Source organism: Daucus carota, chromosome 8, assembly GCF_001625215.2.
Source record: "Daucus carota subsp. sativus chromosome 8, DH1 v3.0, whole genome shotgun sequence".
NCBI lineage: Eukaryota > Viridiplantae > Streptophyta > Magnoliopsida > Apiales > Apiaceae > Daucus > Daucus carota.
This window is the reverse complement of record NC_030388.2, coordinates 12,997,716-13,017,733: the sequence shown is the minus strand read 5'-3', so window position 1 is coordinate 13,017,733 and position 20,018 is coordinate 12,997,716. Positions and strand designations below refer to the sequence as shown.

At 35.1% G+C, this 20,018-nt stretch overlaps 2 protein-coding genes across 2 annotated transcripts; both read left to right on the top strand.

Moving 5' to 3' along the window:
• The first annotated feature begins 7,845 nt into the window (after nt 1–7,845).
• LOC108197100 (B-box zinc finger protein 24) lies at nt 7,846–10,189 on the top strand. The gene is made up of 3 exons (XM_017364607.2): nt 7,846–8,234; nt 9,244–9,552; nt 9,637–10,189. Exons 1-3 carry the CDS (start codon nt 8,052–8,054, stop codon nt 9,871–9,873), a joined length of 729 nt encoding a protein of 242 aa, XP_017220096.1. The 5' UTR covers nt 7,846–8,051; the 3' UTR covers nt 9,874–10,189.
• Nucleotides 10,190–13,604: 3,415 nt separating this feature from the next.
• LOC108197641 (uncharacterized) lies at nt 13,605–20,018 on the top strand. The gene is made up of 7 exons (XM_017365311.2): nt 13,605–13,752; nt 13,832–13,941; nt 14,228–14,377; nt 14,452–14,675; nt 15,329–15,439; nt 15,705–15,749; nt 19,731–20,018. Exons 1-7 carry the CDS (start codon nt 13,665–13,667, stop codon nt 19,888–19,890), a joined length of 888 nt encoding a protein of 295 aa, XP_017220800.1. The 5' UTR covers nt 13,605–13,664; the 3' UTR covers nt 19,891–20,018.

The window sequence follows — 20,018 nt, the reverse complement described above, 5'->3', positions numbered from 1 at the left end:
ATATTTTTGAGAGAGGATGGGAGTCGCAACCTTTGACTTAGTCAAAGGTTGCGCTCAATATTGTGGTGACTCCAACTGTAGAGTACTTAGATAATATTCCAGAGTTGCGCCTCTCTTCATTAGGGGGTCAAAGGCGCAAACCTTGACTAAGTCAAAGGTTGCGCTTTGACCTCCAGAGTACTACCACCTCACAGTATAGATACTTAGAAATATATCTAAGTAGAAAACTTGCGCCCCTTTTCTCCTTGTAGTCTTGTGTATCATATACATATGTATATTTATATATAGTATTAATTGACTTAATAATTACTTGAATTAATTTCTTATTCAAGTAATGATCAATTAATACCACATATATAAATATATATATATATATACATATATACATTTAGATACAATTCCTTGAAGTCACTTTCTGAATTAGCTTAATTGATTTGATCAATTAATTCGTTGATCGAATCCACTGAATACTTTCGTACGTCCTGACGTCCTGTGCACTGGTCTGGTTCACGAACGACTCGAACTGAAATAATTCTTTGAATCCTTTGCTTGATAATATACTGGATCAATCATTCCGGGTTAGATGTTGCTTCGATAAATTTGATTATAAATAATCAAATTAAATATACTGGAATCTTCTGGTCTTTGATACTTGATCTTCAGGCAATCTTGATAGCAGACACATTGAACTTTATTCTTCACTGAGGCTTGAACATATTAATGAACTTCTTCCAGTGGACGGATGCTCGTCTCAGTTATCTTGATTGTCTTTGTCTGTTCGTATCGAATCTCCAACCTGTAGATTCCTGTATTATACTTACGTATTGTTTCCTGTCTTTCGTTGTGTTGAGTTATCGTAATTACAGTTATGTTACATTATGCTTTACAAATACTATGGAACTCCATGAAATTAAGAGGAGGTATGCTATGAAGTGCTACCCTAAATAATATTATTTCTAGCATTCTAATATTTCTTATGTTAGAAGTATTGACAATACAGAAAATGATTATGAATTTCTATAACAAATCTTTTGTATTTCTCTTTCTAGATTCTCTCTACGTCTCACCTCTATCTCAAACATAATTGTTCTTCTATCATTGGTATCAGAGTATTTTCCATACATACTTTCTCGCATGCAAATCCTATACTCTGTTTTTATTTGTTATTCACAATGGCTAACCCATAAAAAAATTACAAAAAATATAAAAATATCAGTCCTGGAAATCAGCCTTGACGCCTTTAACATTGAGTTCGGCAGGTATGAAAGATCAAATCAAAAACCTAGAAAAGGAAATAGAGCAACAAACTATTGAAACTAACAAAAAATGTGATGCGCGTACATCTCCTAATGACAATAACAAAAATTCGAGAGAATTTTGTTGAGAAACAAGCACCAGAGGTCCAATTAACAACAAAACTCATCTCAGTTGTGTGCCTAAGTTGGAATTTCCAAGGTTTAATGGTTCTAATCCTCGATTATGGGTTAAAAAGTGTTGCAAGTATTTCAACAAGATCAGCGTGTTGATTTGCCTTTTTTATATATGATTTATAAGCCTGAAAACTAGATTTCTAGCTATTTGTCGATAAGAAAATTTGTGGATCGGAATGATTTTGTGATAAATCTTAATGTTAGGTTCAAGGATGAGATGGGAATTAACGTGGTCGAGCTCAATAAGTTATATCAGCACGACTCTATTAAACTATATATAGATGAATTTTATTAAATTCAAATATAATTAATTTCAAATTACGGTTTTTTATTTTTGATATTGTTTGGATGATTTGATGATTGTATGTTATGGATTATGTTCTCCTGTTCATTTTGGTATATCATACATCAAATTTTGAGTTCAATATTTAGATTGATGTTTAATCTTTGAAACTAGGAATTAGGATTCTTGAGTAGTATGAATGTCTGCAATTGAAATTGAAATCTTTTAATCTGTTGATTTTGTGCATGAATTGAGCTTATATAATGATAGATCGTGAGATGAGGAGTCAATTCATGTAAAAATATTGAGTGAACAAGGTCGATTATGACCTCGCCAGACAATCGAAAGTTTGAAAAAATAATCCCACAAATATATTCCTGGTACTTGTTTCAAAATTCCTGAAAATACTGTTAGTGGTTTGCCTACTAATGAACAACTTGTTAACTTGCTAAATGATATGCGTTATGCTTTACCCACTAATCATTTAGCCAAGATAGTTAGAAGAGGTCTTAGGAAGGTGTGGAGTTTTCTTTGTGATGGCTTTATTAAGGCATTTTCTGATAAAATAAGTAACTTTGATGCTATTAGCTCTCAAATTCTGCAAATAATTTATATGTTTCTAACTAATGAATATTATAATTTTGTTGGCTTAATGATTCAAGGGATTGGTGAGATACTAGGTTATTAGGATTCTAGACCTAGAAATATTTACTATGCTAGATTCCTCATGATGTTAGCTAACCATGTAGATGATAAACTTGTAATTGCTAATCTTTCTGCAAAGTTGGAAAGTTGGGTACATGACAAGAGGATTTATAGTGATCTCACTAGAATGAACCTGCATTCTACTGTGGAACTCAAGTATTTGCCTATCATGGAAGCTGGCAATGAAGGTAAAATATTTGGCTATCCTTCAACTTCTATCTCTCAACCTCCTACTTCTTTGCCTTCTGTCACTATGGATGCTGGCAATGTCCCACATCATCCTACCCAAGTGACACAACCCTCTACAAAATCCAAGTCAAATAAACCAACCTCAGATGCCTCCCAAAAGGCACATGTTGTAAAATTAAAAAAATCCAAAACTGTGGGGAGTGAGTTGGTGGTAAGTGAGAGTGAGGGAAGGGGTGAACATCAAGAAAACCCCAAGGATAGGGATGGTGAGGAGAGAATGGTCCAGCCAAGCCACTCTACAGTCTCCCGAAAGACTGTAGAGATTAACAAGGAAATAAGCACATCCCTAGCAGCATCCTCCCAAAAGGATGTTGTTATTGAAAATAATCCCCCCCCTTAGGGACACTGTTAAAGAGGGGGGACACTGGGTCTCTTATAAAAGCCTATGAAAAGAGGTTAAGCCCAAATCTGTGCACAAATCAGCACACACAAATCAGGATAAAATTATAGATTTTATGCCTGAGTCATCACAAATTCAACTTAATGTGACTCTTGTAAACGTGGAGTCACAGCCCCATTCTACAAATATACCCATATCTACTATTTTTGATTTCACTCAAACACATTCCTCCTCCTCTTCTGTGGATGTTTAATTAATTCACACCACTCAAGCAAATTCTCCATCTCTTACACTCATGGAGAAGCCTAATTCTGGGCTTGATCATCATCACTTTGATGATTTATTGGATCACTTTCCTACTACTCTTTCTACTGTAGCAATGAATTTTGTGGCACTTAGCATAAAATCAATCTCCACAGATTCTATTGTTACAGTTTCAACGACTGTTCCTTCAATTTCATCAATAAGTGTCTCTCTTTCATCGGATATGCTTAACAACACTCATCCGTTGAACTCTGCCGCTATGATGGCTTCAAAATGACTTCAACTTCTACAATCACCTCTACAGTTGATCACATCATAGCTGAGACACTTCTAGATTTGAGGGAAAGGAGTAACTGTGTGGATAGGCATCCTTGGTTGCTGGCAAAAGGAGAGAGTGTGAAGGGTCTGGATATTTCTTCCAGCCAAGAAAAGGAGAGAATAAGAGTACCTCCTTAGAAAGAGAAGGTGAGCTGTGTGATGAGCCAAGGGAGCCCTTGATGCAAGAAAAGAGAGAAAATGGGAGAAATGCAGGTGTCAATGATGGACCAAGTGAGATGGAATTTCAACAAGAATACAGGTCTCTCATAGACAGTATCTCACTTGAGCCTGAGACTTTCACTCATGGACTTCCAGCCTACCAAACATTTGCTAGGATGCCTTAGCTTCTCTACCTTCAAGAGCTTGTGAAGATTTTGAGTATGATGATGTCAGTGATGAAGAGTTTCAGGATGCAGTTGAGTTGTCTTTGGGAGGGGAAGGTGAAGGACCCTCAAATACTGTTAGTCTCCCAGCTTCGTTATCTTGCTAGTCTGCAAATGCCAATGCTATGGACTATAAATTCCAAAGACAGGCGACAACACTTCTCTCAACTTAATCAAGCAATTCTTCTTCTACCATCATTGTCGCTATTGCAAGCCAATCTCTGGAGAATCGAAGGCTTCACAAGTACCAGTAACTCTTATTCAGGCAAAAAATGGAGCATAACAAAAAACCAGAACCAAACAACATCTTAGTACTGCAAAAGTAATTCTGTACCAAAAAATAATATTATTTCATACTTTATTTTTATTTAATTATTTGATTTATTATTGACAAATAATTTTTTCTTCATTCTAAATATATAATAAATATAAAAAATTATAAAATAATTAAAAAGGTTTTTGTATATTGCAGGGTTATAAGCTAGTATATGATAAAATAATAAGTATTATAACCGCCGTAAATTGCACGGGTTATAGTTAGTTAAATTAATACTTACATGCATCTAAACAAGCAGTAATTGACTTATATACTAGTATACTCCTGTAGTTTACGTAAGATAAGAATTAGTCTTTGGCTTCTTTATTAGTCCATTATTTAATTACAAAATTAATATCTAATTAAGATTTCGACCCTTGATCATCAGTCTAGGCCTAGTTAAAGTGCCATTAGTTATCAAGTATGAATGGCACTTGGAAATTGATGAAAATATATTTCCTGCGTGCTAATTTCAAATGAACTCTGTGTCTTGTGTTAACAGGAGAAAATGGTTAACAAATGTGGGCACTTGCGAGTTGCGTGATTATAGGAAGAATATCACGAAGAACACGGGATGGAGAGTGATGGATGTTGTAGCTAATCTTGTGTTTGATCCTCGAGAGAAAGAGAGAAAGTGTTCTCAAGTGTTTTCCAACAAGAATCAAGTTATGAGTCACAAGAGACCTACGTACCCTTTTTATAGGGGTTCAAGCTACCACGTAGTTCTGTCGGGCCAAACTTCCTAGCATGGGCCAGGTGTCAGTCCGGTCCATCAGGGCACAGGTCTGTAAGACCGTTAAAGCCGCCGTCAAGGGAGACCCGTACTTGCACGGCCCGGGCCCATATGACAAAGGGCCGTCATGGAGCGGGTTAAGGAATGAATATCTATCCAATAAGCGGAGTTATAGAACTCGAGATGTATACTCATGAGCCCCAGCCGAGACTAGTCTGAGCCTGCATGTCTTGATCATCCTCGGAAGGGGTGAGGGAGCCCAATTATCCTCTTATGTGGTGAGGGAACCCGAAATAGAGGGCGTATCCCTTGTGAGAGCCCACAAAAGGATTTAGTAAAATAAAGTGGGTGGCCCCTTAAATAAGGCTGACACGTGGTAGAGATGATGAGGCCTGAGAGCCTGGAGAATGAGCCCAAGGGTGATGACCCTATAGGAAAAGAAGTGAAAGCAAACCAAAAAAGACTTGAGAAAAATGTAGGAATCGTGGCGTGAATCAACATTGCCCTAAAGTTGAATTTGCCCCGCTATATACACACGGCCTCTTAGCAATCAACCTCCAGGATTACACGACTTCTATTTCTTTAATGTAGTACAAAGAAATAGATTGAAGTCACTCTTGATCATTACCCAAAAAATATACTGAATTTTATATGAGAGGATATTGTTTTTCGCGTATACAAAAATGAGCTGGAAAGACCTTCTTTTATAAGAGCTAGAACGTGTACCTTCAAGAATGGCCAAAAAGACACCATTAATTCACGAAAGTAAAAAGGCTCCAAAATAAAAAACTTTAAACTGAAGGGTTTTGAAGATTTTTTCTTTTAAAACAAACTTTTAAAAATAATATTTATATTAATTCTAACAGACTCCTGGGCTAGCAACCTTGATTGTATGATGACCCAAGGTGAAGGAGGCCATGAGCTAACGAGACCAAGGGGTAGCGACCCCTAGGCTCACCAATGATACTTGTAACGACCCTGTGGGCATTGACCCTCTAAGGCCACGATCCCTCAAGGCGATGACTTATGGGGGGTAATTCTGAGAGATGATGACCCTGGTGATCCCTCAGAGCGTAAAGTCTTCATATAACTTCTAAGTAGTGGATGCTCATTGATGAGATGGTCTAGCAGAATGATGAGTTCAAAAGACTTGGTCCGGTCTCCTTAATAGAAAGGATTAAGCCCACTTTAATGATCCATATCTAAATAGGAGCATATGGCTAGGCCCATGGCGATTTGGGGAATAACACCTTCTATTTGTGCAACCTCGGTGTGAAATAATGGTGTTTGAGTCCGAGGATGAAGGACATGCATGGCAATGAGAGAAGAGATGAATAAAATATGTTAAACTTGGAACGAGATTTTTGTGGTGTTTATGATTATAGTTGCGTACAAGACAGACAATGGACGCAGACTACACTTGGAAGAAAGTCTTACTCCTATCTTTTAGTTTCAAGTTGCCGAAATAGGCTAGACAAGTGTACATAGTGATTGAATGGAAGCAAGTGAGTGAAATAAATGTTTGTTGCCTAGATGCTTTGCATGATTGTGATATCAAACCATACAGATGTGACTCTCAGTTTCAGCCTTTCCTCTCATCTCATCGCTCAACATATCTTGAATCATGTAAACATTTTGAGGCTTGGAGTTTAAAGTTCGGAGAGGAGAAAAATTACTCCCTCCTTCCCTATAGGTTGTTCACGTATTAAAAGCATAGTTTTATAATTTTTTTTCAAAACATTTTTTTTAATAAAAGTTTAAGTATCAAATTTTTATTCAAAGCAAAAAAATTTAAAAAAAATATTGTGAACTATACGTTAAATGATAGATTTTGTGGGATTAATCATTGTATGGTATTCTGTCGTCGTCGGATTTTCTATATCTGATCAATAAGACCATCTCCAACCCATAACACTAAAATGTTGTAATTTTAACACCATTTTGGTGTGAAATTAACAACATTTCAAAATTTCACATAAAATGGAATATTCTTCACTTTTTAAGTTATTTATATCAATATTTATCAATATCATTGCTTAACATAGAATTTTAACAAGTTAACTAAACAATGATCTCAAATAATTATATATTCATCAACCAATTCAAGAGAACAACTTAATTATTTAATTTTTTATACAAGAATATAAATTTATTGAAATTTTGGAATAAATAAAAAATGTGAATTAAATAGTAAAGGAAGAAAATTTATAATGATTATGATTGAAAAATAAAAAACATAAGATAAAATAAGTGTAATGGGACATAGAAGGAATACATTTGTTTTGTCTCATAAGTGTGAGGGTATAGTAGGCATTTTTAAAAACTCCAAATTTGGTGTAAAAATTACACCAAATGAACACTTGACACCAAATTTTGTGTCAACCAATTCATTTGGTGTAATTTCAACACCATTTTGATGTTGCATTGGAGTACTTTTTACACCAAAAGTGACACCATTTGGTGTAATTTCAACACCATTAGATGAATATCCAGCAGCCCAAATTATAATCAAATTTTAATATATTTAGCGTTTTTTAACTGCCCGTCTAGCGGTTAAAAAGCGCTAAACAAGTACTGTCTACCACTTTTTAAACGCTAGACATATAATTTTTTTTTATAATCTGAACCGCTAGATATTTATCCAACGGCTTATAAACTAAATGTTGGTTAAGCCAGCAGTCGACTGCAGCACCCAAATGAAAGATGCATTTGATTATGTAAGCATACAAGTCACAGGTGTGAGTGGTCGAACTGCTGTTGGCCACAAGAAGCAGGGTTCACTTCAGACCACACACAAACCTGTCCCACAAAGCTGTGGTGTTTGAAGCAGAGTCATGTATTTGATAGGCAGAATCTCAAACATTATCTCCATCTTTTCTAAATCCCCTGCTCCATTCACTCTACTTTCTCTCCTCTATATCTGTCTCTCTCTTGCTCGCTCTAATACTTTCTACTTTACTCTTCTAAACCCCAAGGTCTCTTAAACACCCCTGGATGTGCTTAGTTCTTGAATCTTTTATATAAACAAGGATGAAGATACAGTGTGATGTATGTGAGAAAGCACCAGCAACTCTGATATGCTGTGCAGACGAGGCAGCCCTTTGTGCTAAGTGTGATGTTGAGGTTCATGCAGCAAACAAGCTTGCAAGCAAACACCACAGGCTGCTTCTTCAAAATCTCTCCAACAAGCTCCCTCCCTGTGATATTTGTCAAGTAATTTTCTATTTTTTTTTATTATGTTTTTGGGTATTAAGTAGTATTATATTGACTATTGTATAATTAGCAAAGTGTCAAATCGGTAAAAGTAGAGTCTCAAATTGATCACTTTCAAGTCAGTCGGTGGATCTCAAATTAGCCATTTTTTAGGTCTGTCACAAACTAATTAAATTTCAAATTTATCACCGCAAATCAGCAATTTCATGTGGAAAGTGGCCAGTTTGAGATCTCAAATTTATGAGTGGTAAATTTGAAACTTTGCTAATTATACAGTGATCAGTTTGATGCTCAACTTTATGTTTTTTGCTTTAACTGTATATACTATGCATCACATGAATTCTCACATGCTTTGCTCTTCACTTTGTATACCTGATTAACTCAAACATTTGGGATTTACTGCTTAAATAAAATTCTACTCATAATAGATCTCACTGAGAACATATTCGCGATCCAATATTTATGATTTCTTACTTCACCCTTAGTGTTGTGTTATGATCAATTCCGTGGCGGATCCACAAATTCACTTAGAGGGGGTTTCATTTATATAAAATAGTTTATATGATACAAAATTTTTTGTATAATATAGTTGAAAAAGAAATTTTAGTATGGTAGACTAAAATTTTAGAGGGGGTTTAAATATATAATATTTTAAATTATATTATAAATAAGATAAAATTATAGGAGCCGGGAGTGCTTAAGCCCGAGCACCCCTTCGAGATGTGAAATATCTATAAAATCTTAATTCACCGCATCAAGTGTTATGGATTCATCTTGTGGGCTTATATTTTGGGGGAGGGGGTGTATAATGAATTTTTCGGTTTTTAAGTCAAGGTGTAATTATAAAGGGAGGGGTCTTGTTATTGCTTAATTATATCTTATGAAGTTTAACGTTCTCCACTTGAGTTTTTATGTTGCCGATGCTACTAGTATATTTAATCAAAGTTTTTTCAACATCCCAATTTCGATTTGCCTTTCGGTGTTCTTATATTGAATTATATATCTGTAGGAAAAACCAGCTTTCATATTCTGCGTTGAAGACAGAGCTTTGTTTTGTCAAGATTGTGATGAACCAATTCATTCGGCTGGTAGCCTAGCTGCAAACCACCAGAGATTTTTAGCAACCGGGATCCAAGTAGCCCTAAAGTCCAAAGTCCCGGATGAGGTTGAGACAACGCAGCTGGAGCCGCCTCCACCGAGTAAGAAAGCACAGCAAATTGCAACAAAAACACCTGCACAACAATCTTCCAGTATCAATTCACCAACATGGGAATTCGATGACTTGCTACATTTCTCAGATTTTGATTCCTCTGACAAGGTAACCTTAAGTCCATTCCTCTCGTCCTTCCATTTGTTTTAACAAAGCAAGCAGAATTCTGATTCCATTTTCCAAACTTTGCAGAAAGAGCAACTTGAATTCGGGGAGCTCGACTGGTTCACGGGCATTGGTGCTTTTGGTGAACAAGTTGCTCAGAAGGCCTCAGAAGCAGCTGAAGTTCCTCAGCTTCCATCATATCAGTTGAGCAATAGCAACTCGTACTGGCCAACCAAGTACTACATGCCATCTTCCAAGAAGCCTAGACTTGAATTTCAAGATGACGACGATGATGGACATTTTACGGTGCCTGATCTTGGTTAAGTTGACATCTCCAGCACTATGTCATGCATGATGATAGTCCTTTTTAAACCCTTGATTTTAAATATAATTCGGCTTCTTCAAGCTCTCAAGTACATTTTAAGATGTTATGGATATAATGTATACACTGAATAATAAGTATTGGTGTACACATGTATACATACATGCATTATGTGAGCTATCTATACATTTAGCAAAAGGATCTTTGTTGCAGGGGTAATAATTTGGCTGGACACCTTATGTGTGCATCACTGTTTCATACTTGTATTTAAATGTAAGCATCAATTATCCTCTTATTTACAGTTCAAAATGTTATGTATCCTTTTTGTAAAGACAGCCGTCTGTCAACAAGTGCAAAAAAAAACTAACTTCACACTACGAAGAATTAGATCTTTTTATGAAACAAGCTCTTTTTTTTTTGTCAAATAGTAATTATAAAATATCTCCTTAACATTTATATCTATAAAATTATAAAGATATAATTATTATTATTATTTTTAAAAAAAGCCCTCAAATTTGAAAAAGAAAGCTTGGACAAACATGCCCTGTATACGACATCCTTTAACTTACTCTTACAAGCTACTGTCCGTCCAACTTATTCTTACATGCTACTGTAAGATTTTTGTGATCCGTTTGGATGGATTCAGTTCTTATATTTTTCAAATTAACCCGATCAAAATCCGGCTCAGCCTCCCCATTTAGTCACGTCAAAGACGGTGGAATGATATAATCAAGTAAATTTGTTTATTATGTTGCTCTAAGCCGTAAAGAGTATTCTAAGCAGCATGCTGCTTATGATCCATCTTTATTCCGCCAAAATTAAGATATTTCTTGTGGAGAACTTGCTCGAATGCTTTGATAACAAAGGAAAATTTTGTAGAAGAAAATAATCTCATTGTCCTTTATGTCCAATTTGTAACAACAAAGTTGAAGTGTAGAGCGCATGCTTTTTTTGTGTGATTGGACTTGCCATTTTTGATTTTTCATCTTCTTTAGATCTTTTATGATCTCTTCCCTGCTTCTAAATTCTATTATTTAATGGTTATCTTCTATGATATCGATGTTTGAGTCAAAGAAGGATGTCTTTTATTTCCTTTTGAAATTTGCTTTTTTAGGATGGTCTCTGTGGGTGTCTTGAAAAAAATTCGTTTATGAACATCTTCCGGTTTGCCTAATTTCGATCATCAAGTTTAGTGACCAAGCTCAAATAGAATCTTTATCTTCATTAAAAATATTATATATAGAGACTAAAATCTCCAAAGTCAATTCTTCACTGCAGCGGATCCCTCCCCCTATGAGTAAGGTGAAGTTTAATTGTGATGAAATTTTAAGAATGGCTCAATAGTTATTGGAGTTACAGGGAGAGATCATGTGGGACAGTTTGTCAATGGATTGAGTTGTTGTGTTCAAGCTGTTTCCCCACTTTAGGTGGAATTAATAGCTATTCAAGAAGCATGTCAAACCATTAGTAATCATCAATTATCCTATGCAATTGTTGAATCAGATTGCAAAAATGATTATATAACTTTTATCTTCGGACATTGATCCCTTTTGTAATTATACCGTTGAAGTTGATGATATAAAAAATATAGCATCTCAATTTTCAATTGTATTCTCGTTTATGCTTCGTCGTTATAATGCTCCTAAATATTGAATTGCAAAACAAGTTTTTCATGATCTGCTCCCTCTTGATTGGGTTTCTATCAACCATCTGAACTGGGCGCCGTGATTTCTCTCCTATTATCTCTCTTATTATTTCTTGAGCTGGTTACCGGCTCTTCTATCCTGTCAAAAAAGAAAGAAGATGTAATCAAAGAAATAGATATTGTATTATACTTAGAGTGGGTTCCTTAGAGTTTGTTTTATTTAGAGTATTTGGATACCTTATCTATCACTCTTGGATTAAAACATCAATGAACGGTAGATACGAAAGATGCGTGGATAACAATTATACTTTTAAGATAACTACTCCGTATGTTCTGATGTTCATATATTATACATACAACACAATCCCACTTAATGGGGCATTAAAACTGACAGTTACAGGTCAAATATCCTCCTAAAATCTCTCCTCAGAATCAAATCAACAAGCACCGGAGATAAACACACGGTTGCAGAAGAATTTACCACTTTCATAGAACAAGGGAAAAAGTAGTGGACGAGAGTTGGAAAACTGTCCACAGATTGCAAATTGTTGGGAAACAACGATAATGAGTTCATGTTTACAGTATACACACAAGTAAAGTTTTGAATGTTCTTCTGCTTTCCGAATATTTGATGCATGTCTTCTGTGTTGCCAACCACCGGAACAAATAGATACTAGAGAAGTAGTCAATGTGAATAAAGTGATAAACAAATAAAATATATTGTACAATATAATATATACGAAGTAACTGCAATCTAAAACTGTTGCGTCTCACCTAACTGAGTGTAACAAAATAAAATATACTGTACAATATAATATATACAAAAATAGTTGTACACAGTATGACTTATGTTTTATTTTAAAAAAAGAAGAAAAAAGACAACAGTTGGATTGTAGTGTAATAATGGAGGGTCAAGATTAAGGACCTCAATACTCCAACCAAATAGAGAGCATGTTTGGGTGAATTTAAAATAAATTACTTATGGCTTAAAGTTGGCTTATGTGACTTAAAGTTAAACGTGAAAGTTCTGACTTAAAGTTACATGTGTGTGTTTGGGGTATTTGAACTTAAAGTTAATCGCAGTGTTTGGTAAATCTTGACTTAAAAGCGGCTTTTGACTTAAAGTTAATGCTCCTTGCCTTTTGAAATAGAGGTCGTTTGACTTTTTTGCACTCATTTCTAAGTCCTTTGACCACATGCTAAAAATCAATATTTTTTATTTTTTTAAATAAAAATATAAGGTTTATATTTTTATTCAAAAAAGAAAATTTTCAAAAATAATGATTTATAACATGCGGTCAAATGACTTAAAAATGCGTGAAAAAAGTCAAAATACTTATATTTCAAGGAGTAATAGTGATTGATTAATTTTGATTTAAAATAGATTTTGACTAATTTTTTAAAATAAACCAAAATAAAAATAAAAAATAAAAAATACATATTAGTGTAGGAACTGCAACTTCAGTAAAGTAGTAAACTATCGCCAAAAGAGTAATAAGATGGATAGAGTCAATACTTAATCAAAAGGGGGGAAATAAGAGCAAGGAAAGATAGAAGAGAAAAAATTAGTCCATACGGAGAAAAGCTGAGAAGTAGTTATGAGAGATTTCTGGCTTTTGGGCTGTTTTGGACTTTAAACCCACTCTAATGCTCGGTTCCCAAATAGGTGCAGAGCAGCTTAAAGCCCTCGTAAGCCGGCTTTTATGATTGCCAAACATGCTCAGAGTCTCCACGAAACTTAAGCCATTATACTTAGAGTTGATTGTATATCGCACCCTCTAACTATCGTTCAAAAACGATATTGTACCCATATTTTGAGAAACTCAACTCGCACGACGCACCCTCTATCTTTACATTTCAAGAATGATACGCACCCCCTTCCGCTAAATGATTTATTCATTTGTAATTAATTTTCTTGTTATTTTTTCAAATGATGAAATTGGTATTTTGACTCAAACTTATAAAATATGTTAACAATATTTAGAAACATATAAAAAATTAATTTTTATTTTTAGAAAGGAATAGTTTAAAAATTCAATAAAAAATAAATCCATCAAAATAATGAACATATAACACTACGAAATAAAGTGGAAGAAAAGAGGCACAGCAAAGCACACGGCATAAAGGAAAGGCAGGCAGGAGTGTGGCATGGAAGAAGTGATAGAAACGGTGCGTGGTAGTCTGTGTTTGATGAAATGGCGGCTGAGACCCCCTTGTATGCGGCGTCTCCAAACAGGTTAACTGGTTAATTACTCGTATAATTTGAATTTTGAAGATTTGATCCATCCTGATTGTGATACTTTTTGTTGGAATAGATTTACTGGCCTTGTGTTCTGGGATGAGGCCAGTTATTATGGTGGACTATGGGGGAAAGATGCCTGAGCTCACACATCAACTCTGTGCATTCATTAGGCTTTGTCACAAGGTAGCTACACCCAGTCATTACTAAACTCTCAACAAAAGAATTCGGGGTGTTTGGTTCATGGTTAATGAGTTTGAACTTCAATCCCATACACAAGTGTTTGGATTAGTTATTCGGTGGTATGGAGTGAGAAACCCAATTTTTTTAGGTGGTTAAATCATACACTTCTCACCCCTCGATTTTTCATATCATTCCCATTCCCATTCCCATTAACGGCCATTTTTGATTCCCATTCCCAACCTTAATCCAAACGCCCCCTTTGTCTTAGTAATTTTTTTTTTCTTTTCAGGAGTCTTCATTATTTAAGCATCTAAGAGTCATGACTATAGATGATATGATCTATTTAATACATGTTCATGGCCTGGCAGAGCTTGTTTACTCAACTTTCAACTCCCAACTACAACTACATTTTGTCGACATCGAACAAGATCCTCCAAAGGTACAATATATATACTCTTGTCAATAGAATAGCTCATTACTTTCCTCTCACTCTCGTGTATTTGGTCATTCCAGATGATAACCAAAGCTGAAAATAGTGCTCTGCTAAATGAGCTTACAGCAGTTCAGGAATTGTTTGCTGCAACCTTTCCTCATCATGCTACAGAACCTCCTGATCACTTGCAATGTCACACAACAGATACAGTGACTACATGTGAATCGTCCACTAGTGCCTCTGAATTTATTGATCTCACTAGCTGTATGAAGGACACGCTTATCACTGTGCCAACCCTGAATGGGTAATTCTACAAATATTCACTCTTGCATTACCTCTTTTTACGATATACTACAGGAGACTTTCAACTGTTTCTTTTGATGTTTTGTGTCGAATATATAAATTATGTTGTGCATAATTTATGCACTGGAATTGAAATTCAGTACAAAAACTGAAACTAGTTAATTTTAGTTGTTGGTGTATGTAATTTAGTATATCATTCAAAATTGTATAGTATCATTGGTTTGATGCCCATATCAGTGGTCCGTGTGCGCTAACTAATATTTTTGTTAGTCGAATTTTCAATTTACACTGCTCATAATAATCTTGCACGATACCAACATGATTTACTGCCTTTTTTCTATTTTCCAAGTAAACTAATTCAATGAGCTAAACTTTTGACCTAGCATTGAACATGATGTGTAAGATGGTGAGTAAGTATATACTTTATCAGTGCATAAGCTCACATATGAGCTGTACTGAACACTGATAAATGTCAATAATCTGCATAGTTAGAAATGCCGGGTTCCTTCACGAGTTGGTGGCAACTTGGTCACCTCGGTGATACTGACTTTTTATTTTGTTGTGTATTCTGTTTTGATGAACTAGTCTACTTTTATATTTTTCCTTGACATTAAAGTTGGTTCTGATTTAAATTAATATTAAAACATGGTACAGATGGCTTCTTGGTTACCCTGTGGTGTATTTATTCAGCAGGGAGCGTATTTCAGATGCTATATACAATCTTTCAACACAATCTCTACATATTTACAGAATCTTGGTCACCAGGTTTGTAAAAAAATTATTTACATATATTTACATTTGTTTAACTTATCCAAACAAATTCATTTGCTTAGACTTGTATTTGATTTAAAGGATGATTTCAACGAAGTAATAGTTCGATATAGTATCTGCATCAGCCATATTGACTAGTGTGTTCTAGTATCAGGATGGTGCTATGTTGTGCCTCGGTGTTTAGTGCACTTATCATGCCAATTTTAAATTAGAACTGTTAAGCATCCACTTTCTTGTATTGAGTTCAACATTGTTGCAGGAATGGAACCTTTAGCAAAGGATCTCAGCCAGAAGAACTAATGAGGTAGGTTCCTAAAAATCACTATTGAGCAAATATCTTCTTAGCTGCTGTCTAAGCTGTTTGTTACATTTACTAATTCAACACCCGTGGCTGTAACAAATTATAAAACTTGGAAGATATATTTTTGGGATCTGCTTGTAAGCCTTACTGGTACTTGTTTAATTTGAAAGGGCAGTAAGTATGTATTAAGTGTAAAATTTTGCATTTTTGATTATCTGACCACAAAATGTATATACTTTTAAACATGTGTACTGGGAAGGTGTCAGGGTCCGCATGTGGAACCTGGTGCTATCTTAGTACCTACGCTTCTTTATTATTTTACTATGCCATTAACTTTACAATGCTAGGTATGGCAAAAAAATTTGATTTGAGGGATATCCGATCCGTTTCGATCTGATTGGATATTACCGAACCCGAAATATTGGATTTGGATTTGGATTTAATTTTAGACCAAAAAGAGTTTGGATATGGATTTTATGTGTACCAAACTGAAACCCAATCCAAACCGAAAATCCGATGAAAATATACACACGCACATATAGGTTGTTCCTCAATATAGAACACCCTTAGATAAAGAACAATAAAGAACACTATGGAATCTACTATCAAATGTAGTTAAAAATTTGTCTTGGATTCTAATTTTAAGCCAATTAGCATTATTCAATAACATGAGATTAACAAAAAAATTGAATTAAACGTAACATGATTTTGTGTGAATCTAATCATTCAGAAATGTATGAAAGATTCAATGCATGATTCAATGATTTTGTCATATTTGATTTTAATGTTTAGATGAGATTTGATGTTGGATTTGATATGTTATGCTTTATTATTGTTAAATCCGGTGATTCTAATCTTATCAAATTAGTTTTTATGAAAAATGAAGTGTATATTGATCTTTGGTTCTAAATGGAGTGTAATTTATACGTATATTATGTGTTTAACAAACCAAATATATCCGGTATGTCCTGCTTAGAGCGGAGTCCAGAGAAGAGTAAGATGTACGTAACCATACCCCAAAAGAGTAAGGGGACTTTTTCGTGAAGACCTCAGTGGCTTATTGCATGACAAATATAGTGAGTGATATATGTGTGTGTGTGTGTGTGTGTGTGATATAAGCTAGAAAGCAGGGGTGCGGCCCTCAGGTGGTGCACTGCGCACCCGGTGCGGCGGGGTGCGGCGGTGCGCGGGGGTGCGGCGGCATACGCACGGAGTGCGCCAGCTGGCGTGTCGCCGTATTTCTTTAACGGGATTCGCGGGGGTGCGGAATAGGGGGTGCGGGAGGGGCACTTTTGGTAATTGTTTTGGGTCTCCGGCACCGACCGACCACCATCAGCCAGCTTCTTCTTCTGCCTTCTTCATTCGTTCTTCGTGGTGAATATATGTATGCTTATGTTTGTGTGTTTATTAGTATGTAAAGATACATGTGAATGTGAATTATCAGTGTTGACTTTATGTATCTCTGTCTGGGAAGAAGCAAAAGTAACTATACAGGGGAGTAGTACTAGTAGCCAGTCACGTGAACATGGTCTCCCAGTTACAATATTTTAATAAACTGAATGAGTTGCCTCGAAAAATGAAGTATGAAACAAACTACTTAAATAGGCATAAACATAAGGTGAACTTTTATAATTAATGTTACCCGAACTGGAATTTAAATAATATATGTTTAAATTAAAAATACAGTATTTTAAATGAAAGTTTTTATTAATTAACAAAATATTAAATATATTATATATATATAAAAATTAAAATATTATTTTATTTACCGTATCCCGCCGCACCCGTATCCCCATATATTCAAATTTCACGAATTTACGTATCGCCGCACCGCGTATCCCCGCACCCGCACCCGCACCCATGCTTCCTAGGATATAAGCATACACAAACACCTAGGAAAATACACTAAATTGGTAAATCTGTACAGCCCAACCCACCGTATAGCCCTAAGAATTAGACTCAACAACTTTAATATGACGTCGCTAAGCAGCCCTATCTAAGCTCACGTCACTTGTGAGATTTAAAGCCTTCATGCCCATGCTTAGTCATCAGCCCATTTGGTCTACCCCTCTTTCTTTCCCGCCCTAACTGATATGTTGTCAACCCTTCTAGCTGGGGTTGTTTTCCGTCGAAGACGAACATGCGTGTACCACCTCAATCAACCCTCCCATGCCTGTACCACCTCAATCGACCCTCCCTTGCTTTCTTGGAAATTGATTCCACATTCAACGTTCGTCTAAAAACATCATTTGGTATGTGATCCACCATTGTGCAGCCACAAATACAACGTAACATAGGCATTTTTGCGGTCTCTAACCTATGTTCTTCAACCTTTCTCAGTGGCCCACACCCACCCGGAATCATAGACTAATGTAGGTGAGTAGGTCTGACTGTTACTCTATAAAATTTACCCTTCAACTTCAAAGATACCCTTTTGTCAGACAACACTCCTGTGGCAGCCCTCCATCTAAGCCATCCTGCCTTAATATGATGTGCAACATCCTTAGTAATACCTCATTATTTTGTATAATGGATCTTAGGTGCTTAACTACTAGTTTGTGACTCTAACATTTCCGATACCATGTGTTTGATTGAGTGGTCAAATGAATATGGTTGATTTAAAATATTTTTTGGGTCATTAATTAATTATATCTAAATATTAGTTTTTATCAATATTTTAATATATGTTCGAGACATTGTTTAATTTTGTACCAAATATTTACATGTAATTGTATAAATAGAGATGAAAATAATTAATTCCTCGGACCCATGCTTGACTAAACCACAGTCCCGCATAATGAGAACTCACTCATACCCTGAGGACTTGAGGTATAAGTGTGAAATTATATTTTTTTTTACCAAACACCGGTATGGTTTAGATTAAGCAAAACTCATCCTGAATACCTGAAGATCACAAACGAAAGGACCCCTTTATATTACATGCATAAAGACTTATCTATGTATATATAACAAAATTGTATCTACATGGGTATCAGTTATGTATTGAAATTAAATCTCTCATTATTGGTCTGATTAATCAAATCCGAGTAATTATTAAATTACTATGTAAAGCCTCTGCCTACTAAGTTTGATTCCCGAGTTTTGGATTTATTTTCAGAACAGTAGTTATTACTATTCAAACCTAGTACTTGACTAGTTGTGATAGAGAATATTCGAGCACCACTTAAGATACTTTGTTTGCAATGAAAAGAGTTGAGTGGTTTTTATTAGGTATTTAGGTTGAATGAGAAGAGGATGCTAAAAATATATGCTGCATTCTTGTAGACTTGTAGTTCATAGGAGGTACATATCCTGGATAATTATCCTAAAAATAAGTATTCAGAATGGCCATATTCTCCCATGACTAAGATGTTTACTCTTATACTCTTAATTAATTATTTTTGAGAACATAAATTTGTCAACATAGTGATTTTACCTGTCCTTAAAGCTCTGTCAATTAGTAATAAAAAACTCTTTTTTTGAGATATAAACTGATTCCTATTAAATCTTGGTCTCCGTTAATATATATTTAAATTTGTCTGAAGTGTAAAGTTAAAATTCCAAAGTCTGAATATATATAAGATTAATCAGTTCCAATTACTGACAAGTAGGTAACTTTCTCACTTACTGTAGTATTTTTAAATTACTAAAATGAGAATGATCAATACTATATTTTAGCAGTCATTTTCCTGTTACTTATGCTGAACTATTGCAGCTAGACGGACAGGCAAGTGGTCTGTGGCCTTATACTTTTATTGGTTGATAAATTTATTAGCGGGGAAATTGAGTTGTTTTTACCTCCTTTTTGGCAAAGTCAAACCATTCTGTTTCCCTTGATGTAATTTTTGAAGCAAGTATTATTTAATCAATTCTTTATATACCACAAAGGCAATATCGTTGTTATCATGAACATTTTCTCTTTACCAGTGTATTAGTTTTGCTAGATCTTGATTAATGTTTACCAATATCAATTGCTTGATACAGTTTCTCAGTGCCTTACGACCTCAGTGTTGAAGGAAGTGACGAAACATGGGCAGCTATGTTTACGGCTACAATGCAGACAAAGTTTGACAAATCCAGGCAATTTTGGGGATCAATGAAGCTGGAAGTTAGTAGCTGTTATCCGCAAGCAATTGTTCTATAGTTTGGTCGCACTTGAAATGCTGTAGTTGCCATATATATGAGAATTGATCAAGTTCTCTCTCTGCAACTCGTAGCAAAGTTAAGTGCAGTTCTGTTGGCTTTTTTTAATTAATTTAATTAAAACTAGTA

Coding starts and splice junctions, on each gene's coding strand:
- LOC108197100 (XM_017364607.2), top strand. CDS start 8,052: ATGAAGATACAGTGTGATGTATGTGAGAAAGCACCAGCAACTCTGATA. Junction 8,235..9,243: donor CTCCCTGTGATATTTGTCAA/GTAATTTTCTAT, acceptor ATATATCTGTAG/GAAAAACCAGCTTTCATATT. Junction 9,553..9,636: donor ATTTTGATTCCTCTGACAAG/GTAACCTTAAGT, acceptor CAAACTTTGCAG/AAAGAGCAACTTGAATTCGG.
- LOC108197641 (XM_017365311.2), top strand. CDS start 13,665: ATGGAAGAAGTGATAGAAACGGTGCGTGGTAGTCTGTGTTTGATGAAA. Junction 13,753..13,831: donor TATGCGGCGTCTCCAAACAG/GTTAACTGGTTA, acceptor TTGTTGGAATAG/ATTTACTGGCCTTGTGTTCT. Junction 15,750..19,730: donor CAGCCAGAAGAACTAATGAG/GTAGGTTCCTAA, acceptor TGCTTGATACAG/TTTCTCAGTGCCTTACGACC.